General features: G+C 38.1%; 3 protein-coding genes across 7 annotated transcripts in view; 1 reads left to right on the forward strand and 2 right to left on the reverse strand.

Moving 5' to 3' along the window:
- The window catches only part of anxa3b (annexin A3b), a 255,961-nt gene extending 251,649 nt beyond the window's left edge, over positions 1–4,312 (forward strand). For all 4 annotated transcript variants that reach the window (XM_082158827.1, XM_082158829.1, XM_082158826.1 and 1 more), the window contains exon 14: positions 3,914–4,312. In XM_082158827.1, coding sequence (XP_082014953.1) covers positions 3,914–3,976 — 63 coding nt within the window. In that variant the 3' untranslated portion in view covers positions 3,977–4,312. The remainder of the gene's footprint in view (positions 1–3,913) is intronic.
- A 2,477-nt stretch (positions 4,313–6,789) lies between these two features.
- paqr3b (progestin and adipoQ receptor family member IIIb) lies at positions 6,790–11,615 on the reverse strand. Of its 2 annotated transcripts, XM_082158503.1 has the most exons (7): positions 11,439–11,611; positions 10,774–10,972; positions 10,538–10,700; positions 9,993–10,148; positions 8,535–8,732; positions 7,715–7,805; positions 6,790–7,593 (listed from the first exon to the last, which is right to left on the reverse strand). In XM_082158503.1, the coding sequence occupies exons 2-7, from the start codon at positions 10,956–10,958 to the stop codon at positions 7,463–7,465; spliced, it is 924 nt and encodes a 307-aa protein (XP_082014629.1). In that variant the 5' UTR covers positions 10,959–10,972; positions 11,439–11,611; the 3' UTR covers positions 6,790–7,462. The 2 variants fall into 2 exon arrangements, 1 of the variants encoding a protein (XP_082014629.1); XR_014202465.1 differs by lacking the exons at positions 6,790–7,593; positions 7,715–7,805 and adding an exon at positions 7,896–8,401 and having other exon boundaries at positions 8,441–8,732; positions 11,439–11,615.
- A 748-nt stretch (positions 11,616–12,363) lies between these two features.
- On the reverse strand, positions 12,364–20,997 carry antxr2b (ANTXR cell adhesion molecule 2b). The gene is made up of 17 exons (XM_082158502.1): positions 20,544–20,997; positions 20,201–20,272; positions 19,536–19,607; positions 19,358–19,439; positions 19,179–19,283; positions 18,872–18,940; positions 17,732–17,812; positions 17,583–17,643; positions 17,396–17,494; positions 17,042–17,111; positions 16,528–16,606; positions 16,155–16,250; positions 16,014–16,064; positions 15,840–15,935; positions 15,584–15,757; positions 14,594–14,674; positions 12,364–13,104 (listed from the first exon to the last, which is right to left on the reverse strand). The coding sequence occupies exons 1-17, from the start codon at positions 20,687–20,689 to the stop codon at positions 13,066–13,068; spliced, it is 1,473 nt and encodes a 490-aa protein (XP_082014628.1). The 5' UTR covers positions 20,690–20,997; the 3' UTR covers positions 12,364–13,065.
- Positions 20,998–21,456: the final 459 nt, after the last annotated feature.

Here is a 21,456-nt window from a genome sequence, read left to right on the forward strand (position 1 = left end):
CCACATCTGTGGGATTTACGATGTGGAGAAGCTTAAAATCCGGACTGTTGCTGCCCAGTGATGGTTTGGACTGCAATATCATGGCCTTCCCTACTGTGCTCTGCAGGACCATGTACAACTGATGGTTCAAACATTGTACCCTGAAGGAGGTGCTGTGTATCAGACACAGGAAGACTTGTGACGGAGTGGTTTGATGAACATGAAAGTGAAGTTGAACATCTCCCATGGCCTGCACAGTCACCAGATCTATATATTCTTCAGCCACTTTGGGGTATTTTGGAGGAGCAAGTCAGAAAACATAGTGACTTGGCCATTGTTCAGGAAGAGGAATGGCTCAAAAATCCCTCTGGCCACTGTGTGTGAAGGGCTTGTTACCACTGTCATTCCCAAAATGAATTGATGCTGTATTGGCTGCAAAAGGAGGCCCTACTACACCATACTAATAAATGATTGTGGTCTTAAACCAGGTGTTTCAGTTTCATTGTGGAACCCTGTACCTTTCGGCACACAGGTAAAAAAAAACATTGCTCGTTTAGGGGCAGGTTACACAACGTTTCAACTAAAAACTGAAAACTTGTTCTGCGTTTTGAAAATGCACATTTTTTAAAAACGGATTTTAAAGTGCTAGTTATTGAAAACGATACTGTTATCGTCTCCGTGTAAACTACAAAAATGCGAAATTGTAAAAATAGTGACATCATGCGCATGTGTATTACGCCGTTCAGTCAATAGGTTTAGTGTTTCTTAAAGGGGTCATATAATGCCATTTTTGTACAAGTTAATATGATTCTTTAGGGTCTAAATTAAAAGTTTGTAATATACTTTAATGAAAAATTCTCATTAGTATTGTAAGAAAACACTCATTTTACTTGGTCAAACACAGCTCTGTTTTCAGCACGCCGTTTAAGTGCATGTCTCTTTAAATGATAATGAGCTTTGCTCACCCCGCCCCTCTGTTCTGTGCGCACACTGTTTCTAACACAATAACCATAACGCGTTGTTCATTATAAACGTGGGATTATGAATTATATTGAGAATGTCGTACATAGAAAACATGCTGTAATGTACCCTGAGGAGGGCTCTAGAGTGCGACCAATTTGGTCGCACATGCGACCAAATTTTGTAAGGGTGCGACTAAAATTGTTCCTAGGTCGCACCGGTGCACCTAACGTCCTCGCATCCGCTGCCTCTCCACGAACTAAGTGTTTGTTCTCCTTTGACGGAACTCACACACTCATGGGAACTCACACTCTTCTCACGCTTAATGAGTGATGACGGAGGACAGAATTAAACATTCAAACGTAGCCTGGTTACACTTAAGGTCTGTGATATTAGTCTGATTTTATTTTAGATTTCGGCTTCCAAAGATTATAAAAAATAATATATTGAGGTAAAACCATTAAAAACTATAGCCGCATTCTATCTAGCGCAACTTCTTCCCTTCGCAGCATTACACTGTCATTTCTCCCTAAAACTCAAACCTAACGACAGAATCAGCACGATCAGTGATTGTTGTAAAATGCAGTCTAGCTACTGTTGCTAACTTGCGAGACGCGTTAAATAATTAAAAGAGCTATTAAAAGCACAAAATCTGCGCAAGAGATGTTGTTCGCAAGGCGGCGCGCGCTCCGAAACCGAAACCGAGACAAGCAAATAATAGCCTACTTTGGGTTTAATGTGCGTGTCTAAACGATCAAATGTACACAAAAGTATGTAAAAATGACCGGCTTGGAGATTCACTAAAAACAGTTTGTCTTAAATGGACGTAGTTATGGAAATAGTTGGGAGAATATGGTGCATCAGATCAGTAGCAGATCTGCACTCGGTCTTAAAGGGGCCGCAGTCTAGTAAACATGCGGACGATTGCGCCATTACTGCGAATCAAACAACAAGAGAAAAATCACTACAAAGCTCTTGAAAGAATAACTTCAGCTTTATTAAGTATTAATCTATTTATGAAAAATTATGCAGTGTTATTTTACATTTGATTACTTTATTAGATTTCTTTTTAGACTAATATATATATATATATATAAAAACAAAAAGAACCGATAAGAATACAGTTAAAGTACCGGATCGATAAGCAGTATCGGTAAGAGTAGGAATACCGTTAAAACCCTTTACTCCCCGGTCAATGCTCCGACAACAGCCCAGACATGAAGCTACTTCAGCCACCATTCTCCCCAGTCCCTGGTAAGATGCCAAGCCCTGGTCTTTCGTCGGAGATGGCATCCGACTCAGAGACGGAGGTAGAGCCTATATACCGCGCCTGAGCTAGAGACTCAAAATAGTTAGTTTGGCAGCTCAGTGAAGCACTTAAATTATTTTATTTTTTTTATTATTTTTTTTATTTACCTACACCTTATTCTTGTTTAAAATCATTTACATAATATGAATGTATATAGAGCGTGATAAAAAGGTGACCTTGAAATTGTGGCGTTAAAGGTGACGCGAGCCGAGAAAATTTTTCGGTGCACCCAAATTTTGTGCTGGTGCACCTAAATAAAAAAGTTAGGCGCACCAGTGCAACCAAGGCAAAAAGTTAGTCTGGAGCCCTGCTGAGTGTAAACAGCCGCATTCATCGTGAAGCGTGCAGCAAGCGATTTGCAAAGATTAATATAAATATTAATATAAAGGTTAATAAAACGTTACACTCACTTCTTCTTCTGGAGGTGCAGCAGGAACACAAATAGTTGGTACAGATCCTTTTTTCAGGAGCAGCTTCTTAGCAAAACCAGCTTTATACTGACCCTCGTTTGTAAAGCAGTCTGGTGAAATGATTCGCGCAAACATGAAAGCATTGCTGTTGATCGTGGGGAATATTCCCTTCGAAAACAAACTCAGCCACTGCGTCTTCAGCGGTTTGGATTTAGGAACATCAAAATGACTGCTGTGTTCGTTATTACACCCAAGAACAGAACACCACAATCGCTTAGACGCCATTCTGCTCATAGACAGTGCTCCAGCGTATCAACCTATACTGTCTATGATATCAACAATGACCGCGCCGGTCCGCGCGGACTATGATTGACAGCTCGCTCACGAGCAAGGGCGGGTCCGTGTTGAAACGCTGCTGTCAATCAACAATCGTGGGAGGGGCGTCCGACCGTGTGACGTCACATGGTCGAACGGCTTGATTTGAGACGGGGGAAAACATACAGTATAAGGAGATTTTTAAAAAAAAAACACTGGATGGATTTTTATCATTTTATGATGGTTGTGTACAGGCACTGCCAACACACATTTCAGTACAATCAACTTGTAAAAGTGCATGTACCATTATATGACCCCTTTAACAAAGTGACATCGCTATCTACTGGCCTGACATGAATAATACAGCGTTTTTAATCGTTTTCACGGATCCCTGTGAACGGGATTGTTTTGACAACAGTGTCGTCTGTATGCGAAAAACTTTTCCGTTTTCAGTACTTCGTTGCTGTGTAAAAATACCCTTAGTCAAAACTACAACTGAACAAACATGTAAAGTAGGACCTTCCCGGAGGACTTGAAGGCAGCATGTGACTGAGCATCTTGAAGAGGTTCAGAAATTGAATTTGCTAATTCAATTGACTGCATTAAAACAGCCTAAGCCATGTTGATTTTACTGAGGTTCTTTGTAACATCGTACAGCAGCGTTCTTTCAGCAGATTTGATCCGCATGTGTGCCTCTACACACACCCTCTGTTAGACCATCAAACATGCTTTGCACTGCGACCTGGCCTCCCCGTTTCTTTGTTTGTCCCCTTTCCGTTGTTTATTTTACTTTAGTTGCTATTTCCCTCCAGCTTGCCTCTTCCACTCTAAAACCAGTGCTTTTAACAAAGATACTAAACGTATTTCTAAATAATAAAGTTTCTAAATGTTTAACAAGTGCAGTATGATGTTAATGATCTCATCTTATTTTTTATTGTAGTCTGAAATATCTGGGGATTTTTGCCAAACCCTCCTGAAGATCTGTGGTGAAGATGGCAAATGAATGTATTCAGCACAAACTCTTCATAACAGAAGACATCACCGCAGAGCTGCTTTAATGTGAAATAAAGTCCAAATATATTTCTTTTATTAAAATATTAATAATAAATCAGAAGAGCTTTATGAAATGTATTTCTTGTACTAACTTTTTTTATAATCATAGATAACTTGTATACTTGGTAATATAATAACCTTAATCTAACGCGAATGACAAATTTAGTTCCAGAATCTACATTTCGATGTGTCCGGACTTGATTACATTTTGTTCCTGCATTGTGAAATAATAGCTGACAGTGACTGAAGAATGAATGAAGTCAATAAAGTTTTTTGAAATATTGTTTTCAGTGTGTAGTTTTGTCCTTGATCCAGCAGGTGGCAAGAAGTACATGTTTATGGTAGCCTAGTGGTCAACAATTAAAATCTCTTGGGATTCCATGAACGGGATGAGCATTTAAGTGAAGCGACTGCTCATTTTGTCTCGTGACTCACTCATAAGTACATAAAACTACAATTAGAATGACATTTGGTCTCAATTCTGATACTGGAATTAGACTTTCATCCTTATTTTTGGATTATTACTATCTAATCCCCAAAACAATGCAGATTGTCATTAGAAAGTGGTGTATGCAGATGCTGGTAAAACACACAAAAGATTCTTATCCTCTTTTTCCAATAAGGATGCCACTGATAAGATTTGTAACATGTTTTAATTTGCTCTAGAGCATCTGTGAGGTCAGAAAGGCAGATTGTGAAATGATTGGAGGCCCACAAGAATGATTTAGTAAAATACAAAAAATCATTCTCATGAGATATAGTTTTCATCAGTGGTTATATTGCACTTGGAGATAAAGACACAATTTGTGAGCAGGAAATAAATGTTAATGCAATGGAAATTACATAGGTCTACCGTAATTCAGTCTTTTATTGCAATTCATCCGATAGTCCAAATTAACACGAATATGTGTACAGTCTGCAGTCAGAAGTGAAAACTCACAGATTATCTTCATTAGTGTTCATAATCTGCAATACTTAAGTAAAAATGACCTAAACCACATTCTCTTTTTTCAATTAGTCTTCAGACAGCAAAAGAACAATGCCCTGGAAAATCCCTAATGCCACTAGAGTAGGACAAACCACTCGGATTACAACAGATTTCAGAATACGATTACAATTCAGCCCTATTTTATGATGTCAAACTCCATAATGTAAGACATTTGATGGTATCAACAAGAGATTAAAGAGACCATGCCATAAGGTCAACTTTGATGTTGCCAACAGAATAACATTCATTGTTCTGAAGGATTACAATATTTAAGCAATTTTATACTACGGGGCTGTTGAGTGCTTGATTCTGTTGATGAACGATCTAATCTAAGGTGTGCAATTATTATGACCGCCGCTAGCGTAGCTAGCGAAAGCGGTCATATAGGGATTGTCAAAGTTTTTTTTTTGTCATCTACTGAATTTTTTGTCAACGATACCAGGGACACCGAAACACCGGGGAACATGAAATTTGGTGGGCATGTAGCCCCACTAGACTTTTACTGAACAATTTCGTTTGGTCCCCGGGGGCCACCCCCCCCCCCCCCCCCCCCCCCGCGCTGGGCCCCCCCAAACCCAAAAAATGCAGTTTTTCCTAAATAACTACCTGAACCGTGGCACCGAGGATGAAGACATTTTTATGGTATGTTGGTCTTAAGGGCCCACATCAACCTAGCCCATAATCACTCATTTGTGATTTGCGCCCCTCCCATAAAAAATGAAAATGCAATATTATTCTGCTTTAATCGCCCCTATCTTCAGTTGAGATGTTCAGAACTGCACCATATTTCATGTGTATGATTAACTTGACATCCTCTGGGGGTATGCTAAGTTTCGTAGAATTTCATCCATGGGGGGGTATAAAATAAATTCATTTATGTGCACATTTAGTGACTGTACACTCATCGGCCTGTAGATGGTGGTGTTGAGCGAAGGGTTGCTGGTTTAGGATGATACTGTCACACACACACATGCAGGAATACAAACAAACGCAAGCATGCACACACACTGACATCCACACGCACAGACACACACCCATACACACATACAAATCCACATGCACAGACACACACACACACACACACACACACACACAAACACACATGTACGCACGCATACGTATACACGCACGCACAGACAGACAGACACACACACACACACACACACACACACACACACACACACACACACACACACACACACACACACAGACAGACAGACATGCACATACTACTACTTTTTTTAGGTATATACATAAACACGCAATACAGCCAAATTGCTCCACGTCATTTATTTTTGTGGAAAGCCAGTGCAGGCCTGAGCGGCGGTCATATTTTGTACCGCCATGCGGTACATCTAGTTTTCAGGGAAACGCTAAACGGCTAAAGTAGTTCCAGGCAGGTTTTGACCGCATTACACTTCCATTATATCACTTCGCCAAATTATTTCAGTCATTGATTTTAAAGGTGCTTACAGACTACAACAGCGAAATATAATCAAAACCCGCAACGAATCTGACCAAGCAAAATGCAGGCTGCCGCAGTTTTATTTTACAGTTCAATAAATAAGGTAATATGGAGTAACTATCAGTTCAGAGGCAAAGCGACTATGGGTTTTGTTAACTTTTCTTAGGCCAAAAAAATAAATAAAAATGCATCAAATGAAGGTAACTTTGTCGTAGAAAACCCGCCAAATCAAATTAGTACACCGGAAATAATTTCTGGCAGTAAACCTGGGAGGATTTACTTTTTTGTCAACTAAAAGACACACAACAGGAACGAACAAGGCTTTTTATTCAGTTTCATCATTCAGGCAGTTTATATAATTTCCAAAAGATTAAAATATCAAATAAAGAAAATCAAACAGCTAACAGAAAGAGTAAAAAGGATGAGGAGAAACAGTCACACAAAAAGTTCTGTAGTGGCTGCCTCGATACATATTCATAATCAACTCAGTGCAAGTATTTTTTGACCCATTGTTTACATTAAGTACTGAAGATGCTTGCTTGGTCATTTATTGGTGCTGCTGAACTCAGTGCGTTTAATACATCAAAACAACTCCCTTTACCAAACAAGTATTTTTAAAAAAGTCACAAAATTACAGTAAACTAACTTCTAACATCAGTCACAGAACAGTGAGAGTTAAGGTCATTTAAATGATGGACATTCCAGAAAAGTGAGGCAACGTATTAACAGTATGTTTAGTTTCACAACTCCCATGATACCATGGGCAAAAGGCTCAATAGAAATCAAAATACATAAAGTAACAGACAATGTATATCCAGCAGAGAATGTGTATGAAACATTTCTTCAGGCAGATAAACTCAACACGATATTGATTGCACGTAACCCTAAGGTACGTTGTTCAAAGGCAGATGAGAGGTAACGTTTCATTGTTCGATTTTAAACTAATGCCAAAGAAAATGTCTCAGATGATTTTATAAGCATGTTTAACCACTGCTACAGGGCTGATTGTGTCTGTAGTTCATGATGTAGACAGCGGTCTGGTGCCACCAGTAGAACATCACGACCACCAGCACGTGCCAGAGCTGGTGACTGGCACCAAGATAGTTCAGCTGGCCTGTAAGGACAGAGAACAAACAGCGGAGTAAACATTTGCTCTATTTTCTATTTGTTTCTTGACTAATTTGGTTTGGTTAGATGATTATAATTATTTACAGGAATTGAACAGAAAAAATAACCTGGGAAGTATCGTTCTGGGATTTTACTGACGTAGAAAAGGAACGCTGAGGCAGCGATCACGTACATGATCATGACTCGAGGGAAAAACATCTGTAAAGAGAGGAAGTGCTTGTCAAGAATCAAGTCATGAACATTTATGTTGGTCATGAACATTTAAATTAACTCTTTCCCCACCAGCATTTTTATTATTATTATTATATATATATTTTTTTTTTAAGTTGCCAGCCAGCACCAACATTTTTTATCATTTTCTCAAAATGTTCATGGCCCTCAGAATATTTTGTTGTATGAATATCTTAACATGCAATATATAGAACAGACCCTCTGCCTTGTTTTATTCTAGCTTCATGCATAATTTTTTTTTTATCAACACTTGAATATAGGTAAGTTTCATAAAAAAAAAGCAAAATTTTGAGCAAAAAGCTGAGAAAAATCTAATTTTTGTCAAAGACAAACGATGATCCAGAACGATGATCAAAACACAGATGGAGTATATGGACTCCAACACTCCCAAAGCTTCACAGTCCTATAGCTCGTCCTAGGTCAACATTTCGTTCAGTAACATTAGGCAGTTTTGATTTATATGCCGTTTAATGTTGGTGATCGTGCTATTTAACATATGCATATGATTACACATGATATCACTTCTGCATCTTCTCTGTGTTTTGATCAGGAGATTCAGTTCTCTTTCAGAAGATGCGTAATAGCGCCCCCTATCGTATAACTGTAAATTCCTTCAATGGCGGGGAAAGAGTAAATTATAGAGCAATCTGTTTCCTCCTAATAGTGTCTCCAATAAATGACAAGAAAATATATCACCTTTACGATTTCAGAGTCAAATCCTCCGTTGATCCAGACCCAGTGGCAGGCTGGGATAATGCCGTATCCGGCCACGGAGCAGAACATGACAGAGCGCAGCTTCTTCCAGTGATGTGTGAGGTAGAGCGGATGAATCTGAGCCGCAAACACAGCCAGGATGAGAGCCAGCACCGTCAGCAGGTACACCTGCCTCCAAAACTGAAACGAACATCAGGTGTTATTATAACCGTAGCGGATATTAAAAAGTTGATCACTCCTCATTTGTACTTAAATGAATCAGATAACTATGGAGCCCCTAAAGGGACGTGGTGGAAAAAAATTAGATGGAAGGAAAAAATATATGTAACATTTTTTGCGTTCGCTTGCCAAACATTTGCGTTCCGGCAAGAAACTTGCATTCGCTCACAAAGAAAGAAGAAGTTTTGCGAGCAAATGCAAAGTTTCTTGGGGGAATGCAAAATATTTGCGAAAGAATGGAAAAGGAGGGACATATAATTTAGGGGGCATTTACATGATTTACACGACAACTGTTTTTGGGGGCCTGAAAACTTTTGAAAACGGGATTCAAAGTACAAGTTTTTTGAACACAATACTGTTATCGTCTCTGTAAACAACAAAAACACGGATTTGTGAAAACTGATGTCATGCGCATGCGTGTTCGTAGTGTTCCTTTACAAAGTGACATCGCCATCTACTGGCCTGGCATGAATAATACAGCGTTTTAGTTGTTTTCGCAGATCCATGAACTGGGTTGTTTTGACAACGTTGCCGTCCGTACACAAAACTTTTCAAAAATACAAAGGAAATACTTTAACGTTTTTAGTACATCGTTGTCGTGTAAACGAACGCTTATTCCTCCCATCATATATGTTTTCCATCACCATGTCCCTTTAGGGGCTACGTAGATAAACTCTACATAAACCTAGCTTTTAAAGCCATGTGCAAGTAACACGTGATTTCAAAGCATCAATAAAAATAATTATTTAAGGTCTTTACTTAAAGTCAGCATGAAATGAAAATTCAAATCTATTTTCTAAATGCATGTTATAGATTTTATAACAACTCGTCCGTGCATGTTTTTTTTCTTGTAATGTTTAATCAAAATGTAATTACTGAACTTCAGGTGATGCTCACGTTCTTCTGCATCGCCCTACACTTTTTCTTTTTTGATAATCAGTTTCACTCAAATATATGCCAATATGGAAGAAAAAAAGTTGTTGCTACTTCCATTTCATTGTGACTTTATGTAATATGTAATATATATATATATATATATATATATATAATATAAATAATAATAAATTAAAATAACTACATTTAATTGAAAACATAAATAATGAAATCAATAAAATATTTATTATAAAAAATTAAATAAAATTAAATAAATCAAAACTGGAAAAAAGAAACCATGCATCCTGGGACTTGAAGGCCACTCATTTAAAAAAACATCTGTCATACACTGTTGCAGTAGAAGGCATAGAAGACTCCAGGCACATAACATCCCAAAATCCCCACGGATATTCCAGCGTAGTCCAGAGCAAGCCAGCGGCGACACGTCTTCTCCGAGCGATGACAACTGAACAAGTGGTAGCCCACAGAACACAGCATGCAAACCTAACCATAGAATAAAACTCATAAATCCACACTGAATCAACATGCACCAATACAAAATTTCCTATATATTATAATCATTATATTCACAACTTGTAATAATTACTTCAATGAGCTCATTGTTTCTGCTTTAAATGAATACATGATGTTAGCTAACTGCGTGATTTGTATAATTATGTACATTTCTGAAATACATTATCAGATAAGAGATCACTCTAAATTGTCATGTAGACACATGCATTTTCTGCAAAGCTGCTTTGCAAGGATGTTCATTGTGAAAAGCGCTATACCAATACATGTGAATTGGACTGAATTGAATAAATAAAAATGTGCCTTCTAGGTACTTTATAAAATATAAAGTATAGTTACAATTTCCACACATTTTCTGTTACCTGAAAACAAAACAGTCCTATTGAATAAATCACATAGTCCTCTCGTGACGCCCCTGCAGACGGCAGGACCGTGGCCATGTCATATACCCCCAGCGAGAAGAACAGCAGGAACCCTAGCAGATGACTCCAGATGTTCACCGTCTCATTGGACAGAATGAATATACTGTGGGATACGAGAAATAAAGAGTAAACAAGAGGCAACACATCCACAGTTTCAAAAAGAGAAAGAAACGCACCTTTTGAGGCAGAGTTTTGATGGCAGGTGTGCTCTGTATCCGTCTGTGATGTACGGATTCTCCTTCAGAAACACTGGGATCTGCTCATAGGTGTACAGGCGGATCCCTCTGGGCACGAGCACAGGCCAGTACTGATAGCTGCCCAGCTCGATGTAATGGGTGCTCTTGAGGGGGTTCTGAGGCATCTTGGCTCAAGTGGCTTGAGGAACAAGGCAGATCAGTTACAGCTGTACAAGTCTCATTTGTTTCAACACACACACACACACACACACACACACACACACACACAGACTGAAAACGCTGCAGCATCTTTGAAGCCCAAAAATCAGCTCAAACAAAACTCCATAAAGCAGCTCAGCAAGACAACTGTTTAGCATTTAAACCGAGACAAATTATGCTACTATTGGAGTTTAAATAACTTTGTCTTTTTGCTACTAAAATAGCATTCAAATGTAAAAGTCTTAGTTTTTTCCTGAAAGCTAATATATCATAAACACAACTTAAGCAATACATTTCCGTTTATTACTCAAATGTTGCACATGCATAAATGTGTTGTTTGTGCCGCTGACATGAAGCTGCTGCAGGCTAACAACTGCGAATCAAAGAGGATTAGATTATGCTTTTAAACCCATTAGATCTCAGTGTAATTACAGCAAACCTCTCACCTCCACGTAAAGACCTGCCGTCTATCCCATTCAGCCTTATATATTCCTTAATTTCTGTTTAATAACAGAATATGAGCATGTTGATAACCGGTAGCTAGCCGTCCAGCTAAAGGCTAAAGAAGAGGCGAGTGCGAGTGTGACATTAAAACCCTGCGACAGACTGACACACAATGCGACAGCAAGTCACTCTCGCTTCATGTTCATGAGTGGTATTATTTAACTGGAAAGCATAGCATATGCAAAGAAATGAAACAATTAAAAAAGGTTTTACATAAAAGTATCTTAGATGTTTAGTAAAATTTCAGATTAAGTTTAAATGTAGATTAAAAAAAAAATTGGTTTCGCCCAAACCAATACAAATTTAGTTTCTCGTTTGATCGCTTACAATTATAAATGTGAAATCAAATAATAATAACATAGCTACTGGTATTGCTGTCAAAGTAAAAAGAAGGGGGGAAAAAATACATGTTTATGTTATAAAATGATGCATTTACTATTAATTGTGTTCATGACTGTGATTTAAATAACTTATTTCGTTATGTAGCTCATTTAAAGTAAATAACATCATATTTAAATAACATGTATGGTTCTCAATCACAATTGTACTTTTTGACAAAATAATCTCTCATAATATAAACGATTAGGATTATCATTTGGAATATCCAGACATTCTAACATGCTATTAACAGTCTGTTGATTGTGCTTCAGATTAATCCCTGATTACCTAAATAACTGCTCTGAGCTGTGTGCTTTTACTTTATAATCACACATATTCATAATCAGGACATTTGACTAATAACATCAAGAATTCATTGTTCACTATATCAACTCATAAATGAACCATTTTATATTTTATTTGAAAGGTATTACAGGCTTTTTTTCTTCTTCATTTATTACATCATAAATCACACTGTCACAAGTGAACTGTATTATTATTATTTATTTGAATGCATTTTAAATGCCATTTACATCATTATCAAATAATATCACACATGTAATCTATTGATTGAATTGAATTATAAATAAAAATAAGAACAAATAATTAAATAAAAATGTTTACCGATTAACTGGAAAATTAACATCTTTACTACTAATATTGAAAAATAATCATTTACATTTTCTCTCCTTTACAAACCCCTTCATAATACACTCACAAGAAGGCACCATATTGATTTGTACCTAGAAAACTTAAAAAAATGAATTGTTATAAAAGCACATGCAGAAAAATCAGCAGGATAGACTTATACATGAATTAAAATCTGATAGTTTTAATTCAGAAGTACAGCTTTGCAGTGCACAATGAATCCATACGGGTGTGAATTTCCCAATCCTTCTTGTCTGAACGTGCCTGAAAAGTGACATTTGAACCCAATATTAAAAATGTCTAGGCTTTTCAAGTAGTCTCTTAAAGCAACACTAAGGAACGTTTCCTCTTCGGTCAACCTACAGGTTGGAAGTGGATTTGTCCATTACCACTGTCGTAAATAATTTCGCCGCCCGCAGCCTATACTGTCGCACGCTCGCTCGCTGTTTATCCAGCACCGGCTATGGAATGAAAAAATGTTACTTAGTGTTGCTTTAAACTTGATCAAAACTCACTTTAAAGTAAAGGACACACTGTGTTTGGTCAATGACTCTGAACCCGGGTGAATTTGATGCAGCGCCCCTGAAAGACAAAAAACCACAACAAAAGCAGGTTGTTACACATACAGATATGCAGAATGGAGGACCGGCTATCCCACCATGCACCCCCTCTTACAATCACACTCATAATCTCCACCATCTCTTTACCCCATTATCTCTTATAAATGTGAAATATGACAAATCATATCTCCTAATGTCTCTGCCTCATGTTACAAGCTATGCCCTCATTCGCTGATCATATTTCACATTAACTCTACCGATGCTAAATCATCCACACTGGATGTTTTAAATGCACCTCATATGGTAAAAAATAATTGTTTTGACAATATTTTTGTCGCACTGACATCTACGATAATTTGAGGTAATTGAGAGAGATTTGATTTTAATTGGTGGTAAGGAAGCAGCAATGATAGAGGTCAGGCAGGTTGATCAAGCAACACTAATGCTTGACAAACCCTGTTTGGACAGATCTGGTACCATGAGTGCAGAACAGGTACCAGTATCGGAAATTAAGGCCTATTTATAGCTAGTCTGAATCTTTGACGTGAAAAAAACATGTACAACACGATTACTGTATATACAAAAAGATTTATTCGCATCAGACTTGGTATGAACAGGCCTTAAAAACTCCTAACCCTAACTGCCAAAGACAAGTAAACAGGGAATAGTATGAGAAAAATATGAGAAAAATATTATTAATATTTCCGTATTATTATTATTATTATCTTGTTTTTATCTTATTTTTTCTTGTCTATTAAGAAAGTGAGAGAATTAAATCAAATGAAAATGTTTTACAAGAGTCTATTTGTGCAAAGATATTCTGTTGCCCACAGCAATCAGTTCAACAATATTCTCATTGTGCCCTAGAAGGACATTCAGTTAAACTCAAACTAAGTGTGACAGTGAAATCAGCGAGAGGTCAGAGGTCACTCTCGGCAGTGAAGTGTCAGGCGAGGGCCGCATCAATGACAACCTGAACCCTGACAGTCGGGTCAACCTAATGATTGTAATCCTGACGACTCATCTGTGATGAGTGTGTGTTTGAGGGTCAGTTAATGACCAGTCGGAGCACCGCAACGAGATATATGACGACGAGAGTGTGTATGTGTGTGTTTCGATCTGGTCTGTCTGTGACAGGACTGTCAGCCTCATTTCTGCAGCTTATTAGTGCTAATGAGCCTTTTCAGCAGGCCAAATGAGGGAGTCAACTATTAAGCGGTTGCATAAGCAACACAATGGCTCTGTTCCAAAGCCTAGTGAGCTTTCTACATACAGTACAGTAAGCAGCGTTTTACGGTTAGGGTCAGTTACTTGTAATTATGCATAATTTCCTGTTATTACTATTGTAAGTACATGTAATAACATGTAACTACATCACCTTAAAACAGTGTTACCAAAATAAGTTCCTTCTTTGCTAAGCAAATCATTTACTTAACAAAATCAATTGTTCTTCTGTTGATAACATACAGATTTGCAAAGAAAATCTCATTGACTTCAGATGGCAACTGTACCTTGTCATTTGCTGTAGGTCTCATGATGGCAACTCTGTCGTATTGTCTACGCAGCAATGCTAACACAGCATCAAAACGACTCTACAAATGCAAATTACACAAAAATACACAAAAGCATATTATGACATTGCTCAATACATACTATCAGGGCTTGACATTCACTTTTTTGATCACCAGCTAGTGTGGCTAGTGGTTTTCCAAAGTTACTAGCCACTCAACAGTTTCACTGGCCACAATTTTGACACTGATACCACATTATCTCATAATTTGGCAGCAGATATATTAGGCTGCTGTCACTTTAAGACCTGACGCACAGATCCATTATACGTCTGTTACACATACGTTTTCTTTCTCAACTGTTTACATTCACTTAAAACATGACTGTGTTTACGTAAATACTCGCCAAGACCGGCATTTAGACATTATTTTGTGTGTACTTGACTGTTTAACAAAATAAGCAGCGAAAAAGAGCTCAATTTAGTACTTAGAGGTGGCTTTATGTGCACTCACTTTGGGTGTGAGCACAAAATATGCAGGAATGAGTACAATTATGCACAATACGCACAATCCCACGGCAAAATTCAAGCCCTGTAACACCAACACTATTCATCCGGAGCAAATTAACCGAGTGAGTGAGGAGAGGCGGGTTTGTGTATCAACTCAGTGACATGAGAGAGCGAGAAAGAACAGCTGGTATCGTATATTCAGTGGGAAATGAGTATTAAGCATTTCAGATATTTCAGTATCAAAAAATGTACATTTTTGAGAACACTACATTGCATTTAAGGTGCTTTTTTTAAATACTACAATTGAAAAATGTATATATTATAATATAGCCTAAAATTCAACCCGCTAAAGTGTCTAGTAGGAGTGACTGCGTTACACACCACTGCTGAAATCCACCCATATTTGGTGGATTTTAATGTCAAGCCCTGCATACTGTGTACATCATCCAGTAACAAAAAGCCAATGTGTTGACAGAACACTTACTTTAATGGGAGTGTACCATTTGTCTGGGACTGGGGCCTGATATATCGGTGGTGGTCTTGGTGGGGGTCTTATTACAGGCTCTTCAAACTCCTCCTCTGGCATTTTGACCACAGCATTTTTGGCTTTGGCTAACCGAGCCCCTTCCTCTGTAGAGCCCTTTTCACCCCAGCGAACCTGTGGATGTTGTAAGCTTTAGCGTCTATCCATAGAACTTTTGTTTTGGCCGTCAGTGGATTGCATTGGATGGTTGCGTTACCTCCATGCGTGTAATACCACCAGGCCCTCTGCCACCATAATAAGACGCATCCACCATGGGCCATTTCTTCTTCGGCAGAGGGTCCACCTCAGGCTCCTATAACATCACACCAAGCATTTCAAGACATTGCCAATTCAGCTAATTCAAATATATTTCAAGTCCCAATGTACCTACAGGTACTGGACGTGGAGGCGGAGGGCGAGATGGGGGTGGATCCCTGATTACCTGCCACAGGAGGAGGAAAACAGCCCTCATGATTATTAATATCTCATTAATATACACAAGTGTGTGGAAAAGAACAGAACTTGTGCTCACCACAGTGCAGCAGAGAGGCCAGAACCACCAGAACACAATTAAACCCAGCAGAACCAGCAGCACGAGGATCACAATCAAAATCACTATCCCATCAGACTATGGGAAGTGAAAAGATGAATGTAACAATAATGCAAACCAAAAAAAACAATATATATGTATATACACACACACACAGACAAAGACATATATATTTACGAACTTTTATACTAGATGCGATTCATCGCAATTAATCGATTTGACACCACTAATGTTTCAGGAGAACATTAAACTTTGGTTTAATTTGTGTCCTAAAACTAGACTGTTCATTGTGATATTTACTGGCTTTTTTTTAGCAAATTTTGTTGGTTTGCTAAAATTTTTATTATATACTTACACATGTGGTGGCGTATATTGTGATTGGACTTGAAATGAAAGACTGGCCATTATTCAGACTAATGAGCACATCGATTGAGCTGTTGAGAGAGGGAAAGTCCATTATTACATGATTTAGTGGCAAAGGCGGAGCATAGTTTGTCATACAGTGAGGCCAACAGCGCTGTGCTAAAGTATTCTTTTTAAAACAACTAGTCGAATGAAGTTGGGAAAAATCCCTTTCATCTGTTCCAAACAAACTTGGCAAAGGCGAAAAGCAAACGGTGGGTCATTTTGCATTTCTCTTTAGCTGGCGAACAAAAATGTGCTGTCGTCACACACGCTGCTTTGTTTCAGCCCTGCCCTGAGCCTGCCTCTTATCAGTTGTCTATTAGCTAAGCTATAAACAGAAACTGAGATAGAAACCGCCGGGAAAAGATGATGAACTCGTTCCCTTTGCATGTCGGCTTGTAACAGCTGTAGCTCTGAATGGAGAGCCACTGTTCTCCAACTGAAGCTGGTCGAATGCCACTTACTGTCCGACCTCGGTCAACACTGGAGCTGGACACAGCACGTAATTATCCTTCACTATACCCGGCCTCTCATCTAGAAGGAAGAGAGAGCAGCGTGAGATTGCCTGTAAAATGCCAAATACAGGATGAAACACAGAGGCTTTATTTAAGGATGCAGCTGCATGCAACTTTCAGCTAAAAAGAGAGCCTCTCGAGGCCATGCGGATTTTGGGATCACACTTGCTAACAAAAAAAATAATAATAGCATTGCGGCTTACCATGCCACTTATTCAGTTGATAAATGTGGAGCTGAATTATATGCCTTGTGTTTTTGTTGATAGGGCGTCATATATAGATGGAATGCATTGAATGGCTTACTGTAAGGATCCTGTTGATTGACAGATAATGTGCAGACCACACTCTCAGAGGTTCTTCCCTGCGTGAAGCCCCTTCCTCTCAAAACAATGTTGAACGATTCTAAAACACAATGTTTACACTGAAATAAGTCATGATCATGAGTCCCGAAGGGATGAAATCTGGTTTACGTGGACCTTTTTAGACGTACCGTTCACGCAAATGCTGGAGGGCTCCAGGTTAAAAATTTCTACGCAGGATTTCTTTAAAATCTGTAAACGCAAATACAACTCAATTAGAAGGCAGCATAAAAACCGCATGTAATAAATGTCATTTTTGCTGACTTACACTAAACCTCACCGAGTTTACGATGTTTTTGAGGGCATGAAATCCATCCACAACAGGAAACACTTGATCTTTACTGTCTGCAATATCTGTAAGCTGATTATGAACATAAGTTAAAAACTGGCATATCATGTCAGAAATGAGCTTTTTCAGGATCACACATCTCTGTGTGTGTGTGTCCATTCTTGAAGCAATCTTGCTACCATTTCCCAGGCCAGAATCAATCTCTAGCTAATGTAAAATGGGCCGGATATGTGCTCTGCAGAATCCAATTACACTCAGCATCATCCTGCCCAGACAAACACATCCAGCACAGCCGATATAAGGATCCCTCTGTTACACTAATGCTGCTACTAATGCACACAGAAAAACAATAATATCGTCATGACAACAACCTTCCCATGACAGCAATTATAAGCGATTCACCAACAACTGATGGACTACAATAGATTCAGACAAAAGAGAATGTCAGAAACTAGATTTTTAATTTTTTTCTGTGGAAAATTGTGTTGGGCTGTGTGAAATGTGTGGTGTGGGTGGGTGTCAAGGTGTTGCTATGAGGTTGCTAAGGTGTTCTGAGTGGAATTTAGCAAGTTGCTAGGGAGTAGATAGGGTGTTCTAGGTGATTGACAGGCTGTAATGTGGTTGCTAAGGTGTTCTGAGTGTTTTTTTGTTTGTTGCTATAGAGTAGATAGGGAGTTCTAGGTGGTTGCTAGGCTGTTATGTGGTTGCTAAGGTGTTCTGAGTGGTTTTTGGCACGTTGCTAGGGAGTAGATAGGGTGTTCTAGGTGATTGACAGGCTGTAATATGGTTGCTAACCACCTTCAGGTCCTTCCTTCAATGTACTTTTTGGGGATTTTTCATCCATAAAAATGTATGTCTTAAATATTTAGTAGTGCTGTCAAGTAGTAGTGCTAATCGTGATTAATCTCATCTAACATGAAAGTCTGTAAATATATATACACACACACAACACACACACACATATATTTTATATTTACAAACTTTTATGTTAGATATGGTTATTTGCGATGAATTGATTTGACAGCTCTAATATTTAGTGTTAGTTTTAAACATTTGATAGCATTTATTATTAAGTGTTTTTTTAATAGTATATTCCACTGCAGGTTTCATGTCTTTGTTGAAAAGTCTTACTTGGTTTGCATCAAAGTCCTTCACGCCAACACAATAAACCCGAGCACCAAACTGCCTCGCCTGATCCGCCTGAGGAAGCACACGACCAATTCATTCATTACTTCATTAAATTATTAGATTTTATTAAAAAATTCTAATAATTTAGATAATAATTATATAAATGCCAAACATGACACAATTTTACAAATGTATTGCAAAAATAAGTTGGACTGATTTTATCTCAGTCAGTACATAATTTTCATGTAAGTGCTTCCATAGGTTATGCAACATAAATATTCCATATACTGCACATGTTGTGCTGCTTTACCTCTTTCACAGCGAGGTCATGCGGATAGATCTCCAGCTTCCCATCAGTCAGTGCAATGATGATGCTAGATGCTCTTCCTCCCTGGGTACTCATTTGTTCTAATACCTAAAATTAAATTTTTTGTTATGACCTTTGACATACATTTAGAAACAATATGCTTTTAAGAATAAGCTATTCACCTTTTTTAAGCCCTCATGCATGTAGGTTTCACCAGCAGGTCTGATCTCGCTCAACTTCTGCAGACCATTATCAATATCTGCCCTAAATGCCCAGGAAAAACATCAGCTTTATGCTTACAGTAGGATTTCCATCAACAATACTACAGTATGACTCACAACAGACTGAATGAAATCGCACCTGTCTCCAGTCAGAGGTAACACGACTTCTGCACTAGAGGAAAACACTATGAAGGACACCCTCATTTTCGGGCTAAAGGAAGTAGAAACATTTATGAAATGTAAAATCAAATTTACTCTCATGGGTGGGTAAGAAAAATGACTGTTTTCTGAAATAGTCTAATATACACTGTAACTATTTAGTAATGCAGTAATTGGTGTAAATTACTACTGTGACACTATTTGAGGTTGACCATTGTGCTCTCATGCCCAAATTCGGATTAACTAGGTCACCATACCACACACTAATCCAAACATACTAAAGTTAAACATAGTAATCTAAAATTAAGTTTATATTTAGTTCCACACATGTGCAAAAGGTTGAGACTCATACAAGTGGTTTGAAACCAGGCAAAGTCACTGCCTATACATTTTTAAGTACAATCAACTTGGATGTTTAAGTCATTCCAACTTAAATTACATTAACTGATTAAAAATTTGTTGAAAAGTGCTTAACTTATTTGTGATGAGTTAAAGCAATGTAAAAACATATGTTGTCAACTTATTGATCATATTTTTTTACATTGTAGTGTTGAAACTCTATAACCCACCCGATAGCTTTAGTTATCGGTTAATTGATTCTTTTAAAAAGAGCAACTTAAAAAAGATTTTAACATTGTCTCTTACCTCACAAAACGATTAGTAAGTTGTTCCACAAATGTATAGATCTCCAGCCAGTTGTCAGACACACTGCCCGACCTAGAATGATGGAGAACAGTGAGTGCTTTAGTTTAGAGGAGAAACAGGGCCATATAAGGGCTCCTGAGAGCTTTGTAGAAAAAAAATAAACTGTAGGCTACCTAAAATACCAGGACTAATAATGAGCTCACTGGAGTTATTCATTTCATTGATAATATTTCAGTAAGGCGAGCACACACCAAGAGAAAGAGAGTGTGTTTGCACGTTTTATAAACATACAGCCTATAAAATATAGACATATATACAGTCGATTTAATGCTGTCAAACTTACCGATCCAACACAAAATATAAATCAAAAGCTCCATGGCAAGAGCCATCTTCTCCTTTCCCAAATGAAGTCAGGAGAGAGATGCAGAAAAGTTGGAGGACCCAAGTGGCTTTAATGGCATGATCGCTGTCTCCTCTCATTCCTGTCATTTACTGCACGTCGTTGTTAAGGGAACACATCAAATCTAGTAGTAGAAATGCAGTTGACGCGCGAGGACGGACCGCGCGCAGATATTTTACTCCTGCATGACAGCGCGCGCTCACCATCGAACAATAAAACACTCTTTAAAAGGACACTCCTGCTGCGGCCTTGGGGAATTGGTATTCGTTTTCTCCCGTTTTCAAATAGCCATCTCCTCCACTCGAGATTAATTTCATTCCGTAAAGTTTTTCTATCTTATTCAAAGCGGGTCCGGTTTACATTGCAGACAGAGGAACACATGATTAGTGCGCATGCGCTGAATGGGCTTGTTGCGCTCGTACAAGAGCGTGTGATCTTAAAAGGGTAAGATCAGGCAGGGACAGATTTGAGAGCACCATGCGAAATGAAAGGCCTCTGGCAACAATAACAAGGCTAATGTAGAGGAAATGTGCTCGATTTATAAATTTGTATCTGTGTGTGATTGTTGACAGACCATCATAATATGGTGTATTAAGGTTTATAGCATGTGTTAACAGTGATCAACAACAAAAAAAAAGTAGCAAATGCTGTGATTTTGCTAGACTCATGCAGTTGATAAATATATTTTATTATAATATTTTGTTAATACCCCAGTGATAATCATGTAATCATTGCTGTTTTTATGTTTAGAAGCTATTCTTATATGAGCCTGTGCAGATATTTTCTTGTTTCTTTTGTTGTTATTTATTTGTACTTTTCTTTTTAAATTTCTTTTTGTGTCTAAGCCCTTGTTGTA

This window comes from Leuciscus leuciscus (genome assembly GCF_965113295.1).
Source record: "Leuciscus leuciscus genome assembly, chromosome: 24".
In the NCBI taxonomy this organism is placed as follows: Eukaryota; Metazoa; Chordata; class Actinopteri; order Cypriniformes; family Leuciscidae; genus Leuciscus; species Leuciscus leuciscus.